The 16,043-nt window shown below is 40.2% G+C and overlaps 2 protein-coding genes across 2 annotated transcripts in view; one reads left to right on the top strand and one right to left on the bottom strand.

Moving 5' to 3' along the window:
* Positions 1 to 16,043, bottom strand: part of ATP6V1C2 (ATPase H+ transporting V1 subunit C2) — a 450,645-nt gene that overhangs the window by 226,815 nt on the left and 207,787 nt on the right. The window lies entirely within an intron of this gene.
* Positions 1 to 16,043, top strand: part of NOL10 (nucleolar protein 10) — a 282,225-nt gene that overhangs the window by 112,378 nt on the left and 153,804 nt on the right. The window contains exons 14-17 of the mRNA XM_053709682.1: positions 4,331 to 4,457; positions 7,471 to 7,550; positions 7,880 to 7,978; positions 11,593 to 11,676. Of these exons, the coding sequence (XP_053565657.1) occupies positions 4,331 to 4,457; positions 7,471 to 7,550; positions 7,880 to 7,978; positions 11,593 to 11,676 (390 nt within the window). The remainder of the gene's footprint in view (positions 1 to 4,330; positions 4,458 to 7,470; positions 7,551 to 7,879; positions 7,979 to 11,592; positions 11,677 to 16,043) is intronic.

Below are 16,043 nucleotides of genomic sequence, written 5' to 3' on the forward strand. Positions count from 1 at the left end.
AAAGTGCTTAAACAAGTTTCTAAATGTCCCCTTGTTCACTATGGAGACAATAAGTTCATGAAGGACAGTTCATGACCACTATAGATCTGAAGGATGCCTACCTTCATGTTCCAATCCACAGGGACCACTTCCAGCTCCTAAGGTTTGCTTCCTGGATCAGCACTTTCAGTTCATTGCACTACCATTTGGTCTAGCTACGGCCCCAAGAATCTTTACAAAGATTCTAGGGGCTCTCCTGGCTGTCGCCAGAACCCAAGTTATAGCAGTAGCTCCCTACTTGGATGACATTCTGGTTCAAGCACCATCCTTTCGTCTAGCGGAGGACTATTCGGTATCTCTTCTCTCACTTCTTCGATCACATGGATGGAAGATAAACTTAGAGTAGAGTTCTCTTATTCCAAGCACCAGGGTAGAATTCGTGGGTACTATAATAGATTCAATATCCATGAGGATATTTCTCACCGACCAGAGGCGGTGCAAGCTAGCTTTGGCATGTCTTGCCCTCCGGACCTCCTTAAGGCCAACTGTGGCTCAGTGTATGGAGGTAATTGGTCGTATGGTATCCAGCATAGACATAATTCCCTTTGCCAGGTTCCGTCTCAGACCATTAAAGCTGTGCATGCTGAGACAGGGGAATGGCGATCATTCGGATCTGTCTCAACAGATTTCTCTGGACAGCCAGTCGAGAGAATCGCTCTCTTGGTGGCTCTGTCCAGATCATCTGTCCCGAGGACATCCTTTCTACGACCATCCTAGGAGATTGTGACTACGGACGTGAGCCTCTCAGGATGGGGAGCTGTTTAGTGTGCCAGGAAGGCACATGGCCTGTGGTCTCAGGAGGAATGCTCCCTCCTGATCAACATTCTGGAACTTCGAGCAATCTGCAATGCTCTGAAGGCTTGGCCTCTTCTGGGTTCTTCCCAGTTTATCCGATTCCTATCAGACAATATAACCTCAGTGGCTTAAATCAACCATCAGGGGGGGAACAAGAAGCTCCTTAGCGATGGGGGAAGTATCTCGGATTCTGGAGTGGGCGGAGGCCCACAGCTGTTTGCTGTCAGCGATCCACATTTCCGGGTGTGGACAACTGGGAAACGGATTTTCTCAGCAGACAATCCTTTCATCCGGGGGAATGGTCTCTCCAATCCCGAAGTGTTTGCGGAGATATGCTACATGTGGGGGATGCCGGAGATAGATCTCCATGGCGTCTCGTCTAAATACCAAATTACCCAGATATGGGTCAAGGTCCAGGGAACTTCAGCCGGAGCTAATAGATGCATTAGCGGTGCATTGGAGGTTCAATGTAATCTACCTTTTTCCGCCATTACCACTCCTTCCTCGGGTAGTGGTCCGCATCAAGTAGGAGCAGGTGTCAGTAATACTGATTGCTCCATTGTGGCCACGAAGGACGTGGTTCGCAGTTCTGGTGAGGATGTCGTCTTCTCCTCCATAGAAGTTACCTTGTTGCAGGGATCTGCTGGAACAAGGTCCTTTTGTTCATCAAAATCTAGATTCTCTGAGGCTGACTGCATGGAGATTGAACGCTTAGTCCTTGCCAAGAGAGGTTTTTCTGAGAGAGTTATTGATACTCTCATAGCATCTATCATAAGGTGGAGAGAACCTACTTATTCTGGTGTGAAGAGCATGGATTTCCTTGGCATGAAGTTAAGGTTGCCAGGATTCTGTTGTTTCTCCTGGATAGTCTGGAGAAGGGTCTTTTGGTTAGTTCCCTAAGGGGACAGATTTCGGCCTTGTCTGTTTTACTGCACAAGAGACTCTCTGAGCTTCCAGATGTTCAGTCTTTTGTTAAGGCTCTGATTAGGGTCAGACCTGTGTTCAGATCTTTGGCTCCCCCTTGAAGTCTGAATCTGGTAATTAAAGGGACACTAAACGTTGCTATAAAGTTATCTTGAATCGCTAAATCAATATGTATCAATTATATTTTTAATCCGGTTTGTGTTTCATACTTTTACCGTTATCGAGATATTCTGCTCTAAGTTATTGAATTCCAAACCCACTGCTCAAATCTTCGTTTACATGCACCAATTATCCATGATAACATAAGTTATCAAAATGTCCAAATTACGCCGCAATGCGCATGCTCAATTGTATGACCTCGTCATCAAATAGGTCTAAACAGCAGACGCTCTGAATCTTCTCGTATCACCGGTATAATATGCGCATGCGCGAATGTCAGTAACGAAGTGCGCGTGCGCAGGATGACATCGGCTTCTAATGATATGCTCAAAAAAAAAATTTGATTGGAGAATAGTTTTGTTAGTGGACGGCCCATAATAGGGGGTTTGGCTTCAGGTACGTCAGAATCGAAAAATAAAATATAATTATATTAGATTTATAAACTTCGTTTTTGTGTATAAGTAGGTTAGTTATGATATATAAACGCTCCTGATTGAAATCTGATAATGTAATTACGGATAAAAATTCAAAGTTTTGTGATCCTTTAAAGTTTTGCAAAGGGCTCCGTTTGAGCCTATGCATGAAATTCATTTTAAAGGGACACTGAACCCAAAAAATGTATTTTGTGATTCAGACAGAGCATGCAATTTAGCAACTTTCTATTTACTCCTATTATCAAATTTTATTTGTTCTCTTGCTATCTTTATTTGAAAAAGATGACATCTAAGCTTTTTTTTTTTGTTTAGAGCTCTGGACAGCAGTTTTTTATTGGTGGATGAATTTATCCACTAATCGGCAAGAACAACCCAGGTTGTTCACCAAAAATGGGCCAGCATCTAAACTTACATTCTTGCATTTCAAATAAAGATACCAAGAGAATGAAGAAAATTTGATAAGTAAATTAGAAAGTTGCTTAAAATTTCATGCTCTATGTGAATGACAAAAGAAAAAATTTGGGTTCAGTGTCCCTTTAAGTTGTCCTGAAAGGTTCTTTTTCTACTGGCTATTGCTTCAGCGCACAGAGTATCTAAAATTGCCGCCTTGCAATGTGAGCCTCCCTAAAGTTTCTCCCTAAAGTCGTGTTGAACCGCAACATCAATCAAGAGATTGTGGTCCCTTCTTTGTGTCCTAATCCTTCTTCTTTGAAGGAACGTTTACTTCATAATTTAAACGTGGTTCGTGCCATGAAGTTTTATCTTCAAGCTACTAAGGATTTTAGACAAACTTCTTCCTTGTTTGTGGCATATTCTGGGAAGTGTAAGGGTCAGAAGGTGTCTTCTACTTCCTTATCTTTTTGGCTGAGGAGTCTTATCCGCTTAGCTTATGAAACAGCGGGACATAGAGAGAGAATTACGTCTCATTCTACTAGAGCAGTGGCTTCCTCTTAGGCCTTTAAGAACAAGGCCTCTATGGATCAGATTTGTAAGGCGGCTACCTGTTCCTGCTTACACACTTTTTCTAAAATTTACAAGGTTGATGTTTTTGCTTCAGCTGAAGCAGCCTTTGTCAGAAAGGTTTTATAGGCTGTGGGGCCCTCAGATTAGGGTCCGCCTCTATTTTTGTCTTTCCCGTTATCATTAAGTGTCCTCTAGAGCTTGGGTATAAGTTTCCCAACAGTAAGGAATGAAGCCGTGGACTCTCCTTATATTAAGAAGGAAAACATAAATTATGCTTACTAGATAATTTAATTTCCTTCTGTAGAAGGAGAGTCCACGGCTCCCGCCCGTGTTTATACGATGGGCGGCCCCCTAAATTATGTTTTTCTTCTGGCACCTTTTATACCCGGATATTTCTCCTACTGTTCCTTCGGCAGAATGACTGGGGGATGGGGAAAGTGAGAGAGTTATTTAAGCCTTTGGCTGGGGTGTCTGCCTCCTCCTGGTGGCCAAGTTCAGTATTTCCCAACAGTAAGGAATGAAGCCGTGGACTCTCCTTATACAGAAAGAAATGAAATTATCTGGTAAGCTTAATTTATGTTTTTGGCTAGATTGTCCCTTTAAATTAGCACACAAATAACCAATTACTTGGTATAATAAATAATGCAGTTTTCAGCAATGTGTATAAAAGCATACAGAGCTTTATGTATCCAGGAGCAACAGGATTGTTTTTCAGTGAGGTGTGGCTCCTCAGTGAACTCTCTTTATATAAGTGTGGGCTGGCCAGGCTAATGAATTCATCCAGTTGAAATAATGGACAGGCTGAACTTTAATATGATCACTTCTTGTTTCTCTGAATTTGTTATAGAAACAGAAAAGTGGAGACAAGCTGTAGATTTATACAAATTTATAGCAAGGTAAAATACTATCATTAACCTCACTAAAGGGATAGATTGATTCACAATTGATTCAAAATTGTGTTGAAACAATAGAAACGATTTTAGATTTAAAATTAATCTTCTTCTGGTTGGTTTCAGGCTTTGGGACCTGCCCCCAAGTGGTGCTCATTCTTGGACAATCTGACTGAAGAACTAGAAGAAAACCCAGAGACCACTGTTTATGATGACTACAAGTTTGTAACTAAGAAAGAGCTAGAGGAACTTGGTTGGTATTTCACAAACATCTCATTGTATTAATGTTCCAAACTGGGGCACTTTACCATAGATTCCTAAAGATAGAGTTCCTGGTTGGTAAATACGTTACTGCTATGAAAACACACACACACACACACACTACAATGATTACTTTCCAAAATGACATTATTCAACTTTCTACAAAAAAAAATTAGTACATGTTTAATTCAAAATGTATCTGTATTTAATGTGCACTTATTGCATTTATACTTGAGTTCTTCTTTGTGTGTAATTTGGCTAATTAGCTTGACAACAGTGTGGTGCTAGGTACTAAGACTAACAGGGCAGTGGGTACCACAAAACATGTAGTGAGCTTGAAATTCCACTAACTTGGCATGGCAAAGCCCTACTGCTAGTCTGTAGCCAGTTGTGTGCAGAAGTGGTGATGGTACGTATTATGGGTTTGACACAGGTCTCTAGGATTTGGAGGGGTTAATTTAAAGAGGTGGAGGAGGAAAAGAGATGGAAAGTAATTAGTGTGCAGGATAATTAGAAAGAAAATGGTTGAGGGGTTTCCTCAAATCGTTACGGGCCCCATCTGGCGTCCAACCCTCGTTGGGACGCGCAATGATTGAAGAAAGCCAGATTTGTCATCGATCTGCTAAAGAAAGTAGGAGATGTGGGCAGAGGAATGTTTACTATCACTCAATGGTAAATATGTTAAAAATGAAGCATATTTCAATTTTTTTATGAATTATAGTGCCCATATTCTTAAGATTATGTTTATATACTGGGCAGTAATTCATTAAAATTTACAATCACTTTAAGTACTGGCAGATAGTCTGCCAGTATGCAGTTTAGGGCTTTTTTTCCCCTTATTTTTTCTGCAGTGTAGGAATCATACCCACCTCCCTAATCTCTCCCAAACACCTCACTAAACTACCTAGTTTATAGTGTTTTTTTGTTTTGGAATAAAGCATAAACAAGGGGCGCCAACATAGTGTGAATCGTACATACACAAGAGAAAAATAAAACAGTGTGTGATACACTACTCACAAAAGGAGTGGCACTTTAAGCCAATAAGGTGCAAGCAGGCAGGCTGACGTTCATAACCAGCAGTCAGTACGCCTGGGGGTCTCAACCGGGAGACCCGTAGAATCTGAGTGGACAGGTGTAGAGTCCCCGTGATAATCCTTCCAAAACCAACAGCCAGGTGTGTGCTCTGGAAGCAAGAGTGTTCTACCCAGCGCTGTTCTCAAGCTAGGAGTCCGTATCGAAGCAAGAATGTGTCAGGGCACAGAGTGTTGTGCAAAAAGCAAGCCGGGTCATGGTTTAAAAGGCAGGTTATATTTTATTCCCTTTTGCAACGCGTTTCTCGGTCTGCATAGGACCGTTTTATCAGGCCTGACACATTCTTGCTTCGATACGGACTCCTAGCTTGAGAACAGCGCTGGGGAGAACACTCTTGCTTCCAGAGCACACACCTGGTTGTTGGCTTTGGAAGGATTATCACGGGGACTCTACACCTGTCCACTCAGATTCTACGGGTCTCCCGGTTGAGACCCCCAGCGTACTGACTGCTGGTTATGAACGTCAGCCTGCCTGCTTGCACCTTATTGTCTTAAGGTGACACTCCTTTTGTGAGTAGTGTATCACACACTGTTTTATTTTTCTCTTGTGTTTGTACGATTCACACTATGTTGGCTCCCCTTGTTTATGCTTTATTCTAGACACCTGACCCATCACACCGTGGATACAAGTGGAGCACGCCGAGCACCCAAGCACTTAAGCATTGCCAACACTTTTTTGTTCCAGATTTGGACATTTTTATGAACACTTTTTCGTTTGGACACTGACACGAACTTTTACAATAGTTATTTTAACCCTATATTTTCACACAGTGTTTTCATACACATTTATATATTTTCATTGTTGATTACTTCTTCACATATTGTGCACTATTGACTTTTATATTTCACCACTAGTAGTGTTTTTTAAAAATTGTTTGGAGATCTTTATTTCAATTCAGGTACAATATTCATTATTGGTGTTCACTAACGCTTCCTCTTAGTTTTTTCCTTCGGGAATTACTCTGTTTTTTTCTTTTATTTATTAATAAAAAAAAAATTCTGTAGTGTAAGGGTCAGGAAGAAAAAGTGTGATTGAAATTTTAGAAAACATTGGGGGCGATTTATCAAGGGCCGAACGGCCCCTGATGCCTCTGTTTCCGCGAGAGCCTTCAGGCTCGCCGGAAACAGCAGTTAAGAAGCAGCGGTCTTAAGACCGCTGCTCCTTAACTGGTCTACTGCCTCTGAGGCTGCCGACATCAATCCGCCCAATCTCATACGATCGGGTTGATTGACACCCTCTGATAGCAGCTGATTGGCCGCAAATCTACAGGGGGCGGCATTGCACAAGCAGTTCACCAGAACTGCTTGTGCAATCTTAAATGCAGACATCGTATACTTTCGGCATTCAGCTATGTCTGTCGGACATGATCTGCTGATCGGACATTTGATAAATCGGCCCCCTTATCTGTAATGACAGAAATACGACTATAGATACTTCAGTGCTTTTAAGATCATGCTTCCTAATAAAATAGTTATGTAATTAAACAGGACTTAGCCATCTGATTGGCTACAAATCTACAGGGGCCGGCATTGCACAAGCGGTTCAACGGAACTGCTTGTGCAATGTAAAATGCAGCGGATCATGTCGGACAGACATTTGATAAATCAGCCCCATTATCTGTAATGACAGAAATACGACTATTGATACTTCAGTGCTTTTAAGATCATGCTTCCTAATAAAATAGTTATGTAATTAAACAGGACTTGGCCATCTGATTGGCTGCAAATCTACAGGGGCCGGCATTGCACAAGCAGTTCACCGGAACTACTGCTGCAATGTAAAATGCAGCGGATCATGTCGGACAGACATTTGATAAATCAGCCCCATTATCTGTAATGACAGAAATACGACTATTGATACTTCAGTGCTTTTAAGATCATGTTTCCTAATAAAATAGTTATTTAATTAAACAGGACTTGGCCATCTGATTGGATCTCCCTTGCTTCGGGCGTACATGCATGGCTATTTCATTGATATACGGTTGTACCATAAGGTAAGACATTTTTTTAACTCGAATCTTAGTCAGCATTTTACAAGGGAACCGGCTTTTCAATGCAGTTATTTAAAGTGGACAAACTCATTTTGTTGTTTAAAGGCACTATCATAGTAATTGCAAATGTCCTGATACTGTCACATTAGTTTATTAATCAAATCAATCACAGGCCTTATTTTCATGCTTGTTCAATATGCCAATCTCATTATATTTGTATGTTAGCTGTTAAACATCAGGAACTAAGTCTTCTTTAAGGAATCTTTCATTATTTTATTTATTACCTTTTCTGTAATAGTTGTCAATATATAAATATTTTTATCTTTTAATAGGTGAAAGCAATGGTAAATCCGTTTGCTTATGAGGAATATAAAAGGGAGAAGATAAGGCAAAAGATTGAAGAAACACGTGCTCAGAGGGTGCAAATTAAGGTAAGTGAACTTTACAGTAAATACTCCCTCTCTGTTCATTACTAAAAATATTAAATCCTTATTCTGCAGCTCTTGCACCAACATACCTCTGTTTATCCTCTGGATTTTTAGATTACTCAAAAAAAATAATAATAAAAAAATAGGTGCTCTGTATCATTAGATATTGCTAGATAATTCTGTCTGAATTGCCTTGTGTTTGCAAATGTTTTTTGGTTACCCAATAGCTTATTTTCCAGTCTATAAAGCCATCCTTGCATAAAGATAGAATAATTTTCCATGAGAAAAAAAACCCCTCTTTACTGTAAGTGATATGTCAGCAGGGAGATTTTTCATATGAAATAATAATTACATTCTTTGTGCAAAACATTTTCAAAGATCGAATTTTTAATGGGACTCCTGGCAAAGACCTTTTCATTTACGCTAATGAGTCTTCAGTTATTATATTACCCACTTGGTATTTTCCATACTAGAATTCAAAGGGGCCCTAGACAAAAGATATAAATGTGTATATTAATGTCTAAATGCTTAGGGTAAAGACTGTATTTGACATCTGATGTGAGTTTTATATTTGTTTCCATTTATTTTCAAGTATATTGGCTATGATATTAATTTCTTACTTTGAAGAGTGGGATGCTATGCATTAAAGGGGCATTAAACTACAAAAAGAAAATGCTGTTATATGCTAGTATTTTATTTTTGCGCTGTTTCTTGTATATGACTATGTGTTTAACCCCTATAAAAAAGATTAAACACATTATTAAAGGCACATAGAGAAAATTACTCATCCAGTAACAAACAATGGCTCATTAGCTTGTTCTTTGGTGGGTCACCACCTAGGAGAAGCCATTTTTAGCCCAATTGTGCCTTTTACAGAGAATAACATTCCTGAAGTATATCAGTCTGATCCTACCTAAAAGGATGGTACAGGTCTGAAATAGCAGGCAATATTCCTCAGAACGAGGAACATGGCAACCCCAGATAGTAGTTTCCACCTTCTGAGGGCCTCATCATTGAGGTGCAGCCATATTACTCCAGGAACATTGGCATTTGAGTCCACATCTGGTTTCCCCATTACCCTTAGGTAGATTTTCCCCAGGGTCATAATACAAATATGCATAGATAAACAAGCATTCAACCAGGAATGAACAACTGCTCAGTAGCTTGTTCTTTGATGGTTCACCACCTAGGAGCATCCTTTTTTTAGTCCAGTTGTGCCTGTAGGAGAACATTCCTTAAGTATATCAGTTTGTTCCTTTAAGGATTGGATCCCTTTAAAAAGCCGTGTAGTATGCACATCATTTTTTTTTTATTTGATATACTGTTCATTTTTAAGAGTCCCTTATTGGGTCAGAGTACTTAAAGGCTAGGATACAGCAAGAAATGGAGCTAACTTACAGCCTGGCGCACACAAATTATGTCCCAGTCTGGAAGCAGTCCAAGTCTACTAAACCTCCTGTGGATTGAGAAACTGCTGTGCCTTTTTACAATGTGAATGTGTATGTATGTCTGTAAAGACTGTTTGTTGTATATACAGTATGTCCTGAGCGTAAAAAAAGTGTTAAAAAAGTATGTGTACTTTTTTCGTTATTAATCTGTGAAAGGGTTAAATTAGTGCATATAGTAATGCATCTATTGCAATGTTATGCCGGTGTTCTGTTAAGGGGCCGAACTTTTGAAAAGAGCGAACCATGTCACTTCCTGTGACGTTACATCAGCTGTTGTACACATTTTGGCCCTAATGCGCCTGCGTGCCAGCGTCATCACATACTTGGCCGCATACATCACTGGGAAACTATTTAGACCTGTGAAATTCAGAAGCCTTTCTATAGCGCATGCATGGGATTTTCTATCACAAATGGGGGGTTTATGGAAAGCTGTTTGACAAACAGCCACTCGGCTATCACCACTGCTTCTTCTGCTGATCCAATGCAGCTTTTCACAGGCTCCCTTCAATGTCATTGTTTAAACATTTGTTGCAGCAGTAAGCATTGGATTAGCAGAAGAAGCAGTGGCGATAGCCGAGTGGCTGTTTATTATGCACGCACAGAGACTCAGCTTAATGGGAGTAGTTGCAGTGGACTTCCGAATATTGCTGAGGAGACAAATAAACAGCTTTCCATAAACCCCTTCATTTGTGCCAGAAAATCCCACGCATGCGCTATATAAAGGCTTCTGAATTTCACAGGTCTAAATAGTTTCCCTGTGACGTATGCGGCCAGGTATGTGATGACGCTGGCACGCATGCGCATTAGGGCCAAAATGTGTACAACAGCTGATGTAACGTCACAGGAAGTGACATGGTTCGCTCTTTTCAAAAGTTCGGCCCCTTAACAGAACACCGGCCCACAATTCCAGTGAACATCCAATCAACGTGTGTCATGTGACGATCTTGAAGTCCTGCCCCTTTAAAGCTCCTTTAAAGTAAAGTGGATGTGACTGCTCTATACATCACAGCTCAGCCAAAAGAGGATTATAAATCTTTTATTATAAAATATATAAACACCTTTTAAGAGAAACAAAGATGTGGGTTTTACTTGCAAAATAATATATTTTTCATTGCAACATTTTTAAAAAATTTTTACCATCGCTTTAACTAGGTAAAATCGGATGCATGATCAGCTCACACATTGTTTATGTTAAAGGGACAGTAACTTCCTTTTAAGACATTTCTTATGTGTTGCTATAGAATAATTTATCAGCCAAGTCTTAATGTTTTTAAAAGAAATGAACATCCTTTTTATTGCAGTTGTTTGTCAATAGCAAAACTCCACACATCATTTGCCTTATTTTGATGATCCAATATGGGCTTTAGTCAACAAGGCTAGATAATAAAGTTAGTATAAAATGCATTGTTTTGTAGATGTTATCAGCTAATGCTCATTAGAGAAAGAAATGCAGCAGAGTTGGCCTTGATAAGTCATTAAGCAGCGTTTTAAAGGGACAGTCAACACCTTTTTTTTTTGTTGTTTAAAAAGATAGATAATCCCTTTATTACCCATTCCCCAGTTTTGCATAACCAACACTGTTATATTAATATACTTTTTACCTCTGTGATTAACTTGTATCTAAGCATCTTCTAACAGCCCCCTGATCACATGACATTTTATTTATTATCTATTGACTTTCATTTTAGCCAATTAGTGCAGTGTCTGCCACAAGCCACGGGCATGATCACAATGTTATCTATATGGTTTATATGAACTAGCTCTCCCCTGTTTTGAAAAGCAAATAAAAAAGCATGTGATAAGGGGCGGCCTTCAAGGGCTTACAAATTATCATATGAGCCTTCCTAGGTTTAGCTTTCAACTAAGAATACAAAGAGAACAAAGCAAAATTGTTGATTAAAGTAAATTGGAAAGTTGTTTAAAATTACATGCCCTATTTAAAAAATAATTTTTTTTTGGACTTGACTGTCCCTTTAAGTTCATTGAATAAGAAAAGCCTTAATTTCTAGAGCAAATTTACATGATAAGTGGGAAAAATAATGAAAGTATATAAGTTGTTTCATTGCGCATAACTAAGCACTGCTTATATATAAAGCTCAAGCTGTTTACTGCTCTATATTAACTAAGTTGTGGAAGATGAGCTGACACCTTTTCTTTTCCATCACACAGAAACTACCAAAGGTGAACAAAGAGCTGGCTCTGAAACTGATCGAGGAAGAGGATGAGCGACCGCTGCATAAAAAGAAACAGAAGGTGCGTTTTAATTACTGCAAATACAAACCAATCAGCCATCTGCATAAGGCATCAAATGGGAAGAGGTGGCTAGATGTTAGTTGCCATGACGAATCGTATAAATGTTATGACCTGTTTTCATTTACTAGAGACTTGCAGACTTATCAAATATTTGATTACTTGAATTGTAACAAATTCAAAAACAAAGGGACAAATGTTTAAGTTTTTGTGCATTGATTGCACATTGTATCAGTCCCAAATTGTCCTCAACAGAAGAGACTAAATAGGTTTCACAGGGTGGTGTCCATTACTAAAGTACTTTACACTTGTTTCAGCAATATAATTTAAAAAATACATTTACGGATTATTCTCAGGCTGATTTTTTTATTTTGAATACATCATTATAGTTAGTATTTTGTTTACTACTTAATGCCACTTTAAGTCATTTAAGAGAATGTAAACTAAGATTTAGCAGATAAGTGACTTTTGATGTGTTTCTATTGAGATGTACAGTAAATTGATTATTACATTTGAAGAGAAAAAAATACTGTATTCCAAAAAAAAGCACTGCAATTGCCTCATGTATTCTACCATGTGAGACAATGATGAGTCAATCCTGACTTGTTTATGTGGTAAACAAAGCTTGCCATTGTCATTTTGTTAGCAAACAGGCATTGCTTTGCAGTATGTTTTTCTTCATAAATTGGAAAGAGTCCACAGCTGCATTCATTACTTTTGGGAAATAAGAACCTGGCCACCAGGATGAGGCAAAGACACCCCAGCCAAAAGGCTTAAATACTCCTCCCACTCCTCTCATCCCCCAGTCATTCTTTGCCTTTCGACCCAGGAGGTTGGCAGAGAAGTGTCAGAAGTTTGTTTTGTCTCTTATGGAGAGTAGTACTCTTCGACATGGGACGGGAGTTTTAAGTAATCCTGTCAGCCTCTCAGTGAGAGCCTGCATGAAAGTTAGAGTCCAGAGATGCAGGGAGAGTCTTTCTGCGAAACCATCCCGACTCATATTAACAGCTCCACAACCAATTGGTGTTGTCGAACTTCGCTTCACTGCCTGCTTTCTTTTCTCAAGTCCATGGCGGAGGCGCTGCTACTATTCGTCACACTTGAAGGGCCGTGTTCCTGTTCCAAGGCGTAGATTCCGGTAAGATTGTTTCATGTTACTTCATCTGAATGTACTGTATCTTAATTTTTTCCTGTAAGGTACGATCCTGCGGGGCTTATTAAGTTTATCGATAGAGCCTCAGTGAGGCTCCTTTGGATCTCGGAATTGAGGGTTAATATCTCCCGAGGGGGATTATTGAACAGGGTTTTTTTTAATCATGTTTATTATGTGATTCAATCTGCTTATGTGTAGTGTTATCTAGGCTCTTGGCTAGAACATAGGGGCCTTTGGAACTGACACAACCTTATGGTTGGACGTGCTTTTTTGTACTGTACGGTTCACCTTGTGACTGGACGTGTTTACGTTCTGATCTACCATTTCTGCAGTCCTGACTGTGTGGTGACTGAAGGAGGCGAGTTCCCTACCGCTACCTACTACTACACATGCGGGTAACCCAGATTATGTTTATCCCTCCTTGCAGGGCGACTTATTCCCCCCAGAGGTTGCAGCTCGTTTTCGCTTCCACATATTTTTGGCGATTATGCGTCTGCAAAGCCCAGACGTTTTTGGTTTGATTATATGTTTCCTTCGGGAACTATCTCTGGGATCGATTCTCGCTGTTTACTTCTGCGGAAGTTGTTAAGGGACATGTTAGTCCTATGTTTGTCTGTTATCCTCTTCCCCTCTGAGGGAGGTTTTCTGCAGCTTGACAGTTATGGCTTTGTTGAAGGCTGGTCTTGCTTGGGTTCAGATCTTCTGTCTCGTGACCTGTTCAGACACGTGGCGCCTGTTCAGCCTGGCTGGTCAAGTCGAGGCGCCGAGTGCGCTTACTTATTATTTGTTTTCTCCAACATTGGTGTGTCCGGTCCACGGTTTCATCCTTTACTTGTGGGATATTCTCTTCCCCTACAGGAAATGGCAAGGAGAGCACACAGCAAGAGCTGTCCATATAGCCCCCCCCTCTGGCTCCGCCCCCAGTCATTCTCCTTGCCGCTCTGTACAAGTAGCATCTCCACGGGGATGGTGAGGAGTTTGTGGTGTTAGTTGTAGTTTTTTATTTCTTCTATCAAGAGTTTGTTATTTTAAAATAGTGCCGGTTTGTACTATTTACTCTACAACAGAAAATGAAGAAGATTTCTGTTAAAAGAGGAGTATGATTTTAGCAGCAGTAACTAAAATCAATTGCTGTTCCCACGCAGGACTGTTGAGCCCAGAGAACTTCAGTTGGGGGGAACAGTTTGCAGACTTATCTGCTTCAGGTACGATCAGTCATATTTCTAACAAGACATGTTAATGCTAGAAGACTGTCAGTTTTTCCCTTAGGGGATCGGTAAGCCATTTTTTTAGATTCATAACAGATTAAGGCTTATAAATGGGCTCTATACTGGTTGACACTATTGTGGGCTAAATCGATTGGTTTATATCAGATTTATTGGACATTTAGAGTGTTTTTTGTGTTATAAAAGCACTTTTGGGAACATTTTTTTCGCCTGGCATCTAGTTAGACTACTACTTCAGTCAGAAAGGCCCCTTCACTCTGGTAATGCAGATGAAGGAGGCCCCGTTTTCGCGCCTCAATTGCGCAGTTTATTTCCTTGGCAGTGCATGCAGCTTCATTTGAGGGTCCTGTGGGTAAAGAAAACGGACTCAGGAAGGTTTATTTCAGTGCTGAATCACTCTAAAGGAAGGTAAAAAGCCGCAGCAAGGCTGTGGCAGTGATTGTTGTGTGATAAAATTGTTTATTTGAACAAATAGCTCCGTTTTGCTCATTTTAAGGGTTAAAGTCTTGAAACTTGGTGTGCAATACTTTCAAGGCATTAGGACTCTGGGGTGCAAATTTTGTAAAAATCGGACATTGCCTTCATAGTTTTTCAAACTTTCAGAAATAAAGTGTGCTTGTTTATTATTTAAAGAGACAGTAACACTTTTCTTTAAAAACGTTTTTATTGCATTATTAGCCTGCCATATTCTGTCTAACATGTCTGTACCTTCAGATAGCTTTTGTTCTGTATGTATGGAAGCCAAGGTGATTCCCCCTATTAATGTTTTGTGCAAATTGTGTCATAGCGTCCAAACAAAGTAAGGACAGTATTGTCACATTTAATAAGCTTGCCCAGGATGATTCTTCATGTGAAGGTAGTGGGGATAGTTCATCATCCTCTCCTTCTGTGTCAACACCAGTTTTGCCCGCGCAGGCGATACCTAGTACATCTATCGCGCCAATGCTGGTTACTATGCAGCAATTAACTGCAGTGATGGATAATTCTATAGCAAATCTATTATCCAAACTGCCATCCTATTCTAGAAAGTGTGATTGCTCAGTTTTTAAATACAGAAGATGAGCAGGTTAGCGCTGAGGACAATTTATCAGTTGTTCCCTCACATCAATCTGAGTATAGCAGTGAAGGAGGGTCTGTCTGAAGGGGAAGTTTCTGATTCAGGAAAAGTTTCTCAGCAGGCAGACACTGATATCGTGACTTTTAAATTTAAGTTAGAACACCTCCGCGCCCTGCTTAAGGAGGTCCTAACTACTCTAGATGATTGTGATTCTCTGGTAATTCCAGAGAAATTGTGCAAGATGGACAAATTCTTAGAGGTTCCAGTGCACGCTGATGCCTTTCCGATACCCAAGCGGGTGGCGGACATAGTGACTAAGGAGTGGGAAAAGCCAGGTATAACTTTTGTTCCACCTCCTATATTCAAGAAAATGTTCCCCATTGTCGACCCCAGAAAGGACACATGGCAAACGGTTCCTAAGGTTGAGGGGGCGGTTTCAACGTTAGCTAAGCGCACAACTATTCCTATTGAGGACAGTTGCGCTTTCAAAGATCCTATTGATAAAAAATTAGAAGGACTGTTAAAAAAGAATTTATTCAGCAGGGTTTCCTTCTTCAACCAATCTCGTGCATTATTCCTGTCACTACCACAGCGTATTTTGGTTCGAGGAACTGGAAAATTCGCTTCAAAGGGAGACTCCATATGATGAAGTCATGGACAGAATTCACGCACTTAAGTTGGCTAATTCATTTATTTTGGATGCCGCTTTTCAATTGCTAAGTTAGCGGCAAAAAATTCAGGGTTTGCTATAGTGGCGCGCAGAGCGCTTTGGCTAAAATCCTGGTCGGCGGATGTGTCGTCCAAGAATAAATTGCTTAATATTCCTTTCAAGGGTAAGACCCTATTCGGGCCAGAATTGAAAGAGATTATTTCAGACATTACTGGTGGAAAGGGACATGCCCTCCCACAAGATAGGCCTTTTAAGGCTAAGAAC

Source organism: Bombina bombina, chromosome 4, assembly GCF_027579735.1.
Source record: "Bombina bombina isolate aBomBom1 chromosome 4, aBomBom1.pri, whole genome shotgun sequence".
In the NCBI taxonomy this organism is placed as follows: Eukaryota; Metazoa; Chordata; class Amphibia; order Anura; family Bombinatoridae; genus Bombina; species Bombina bombina.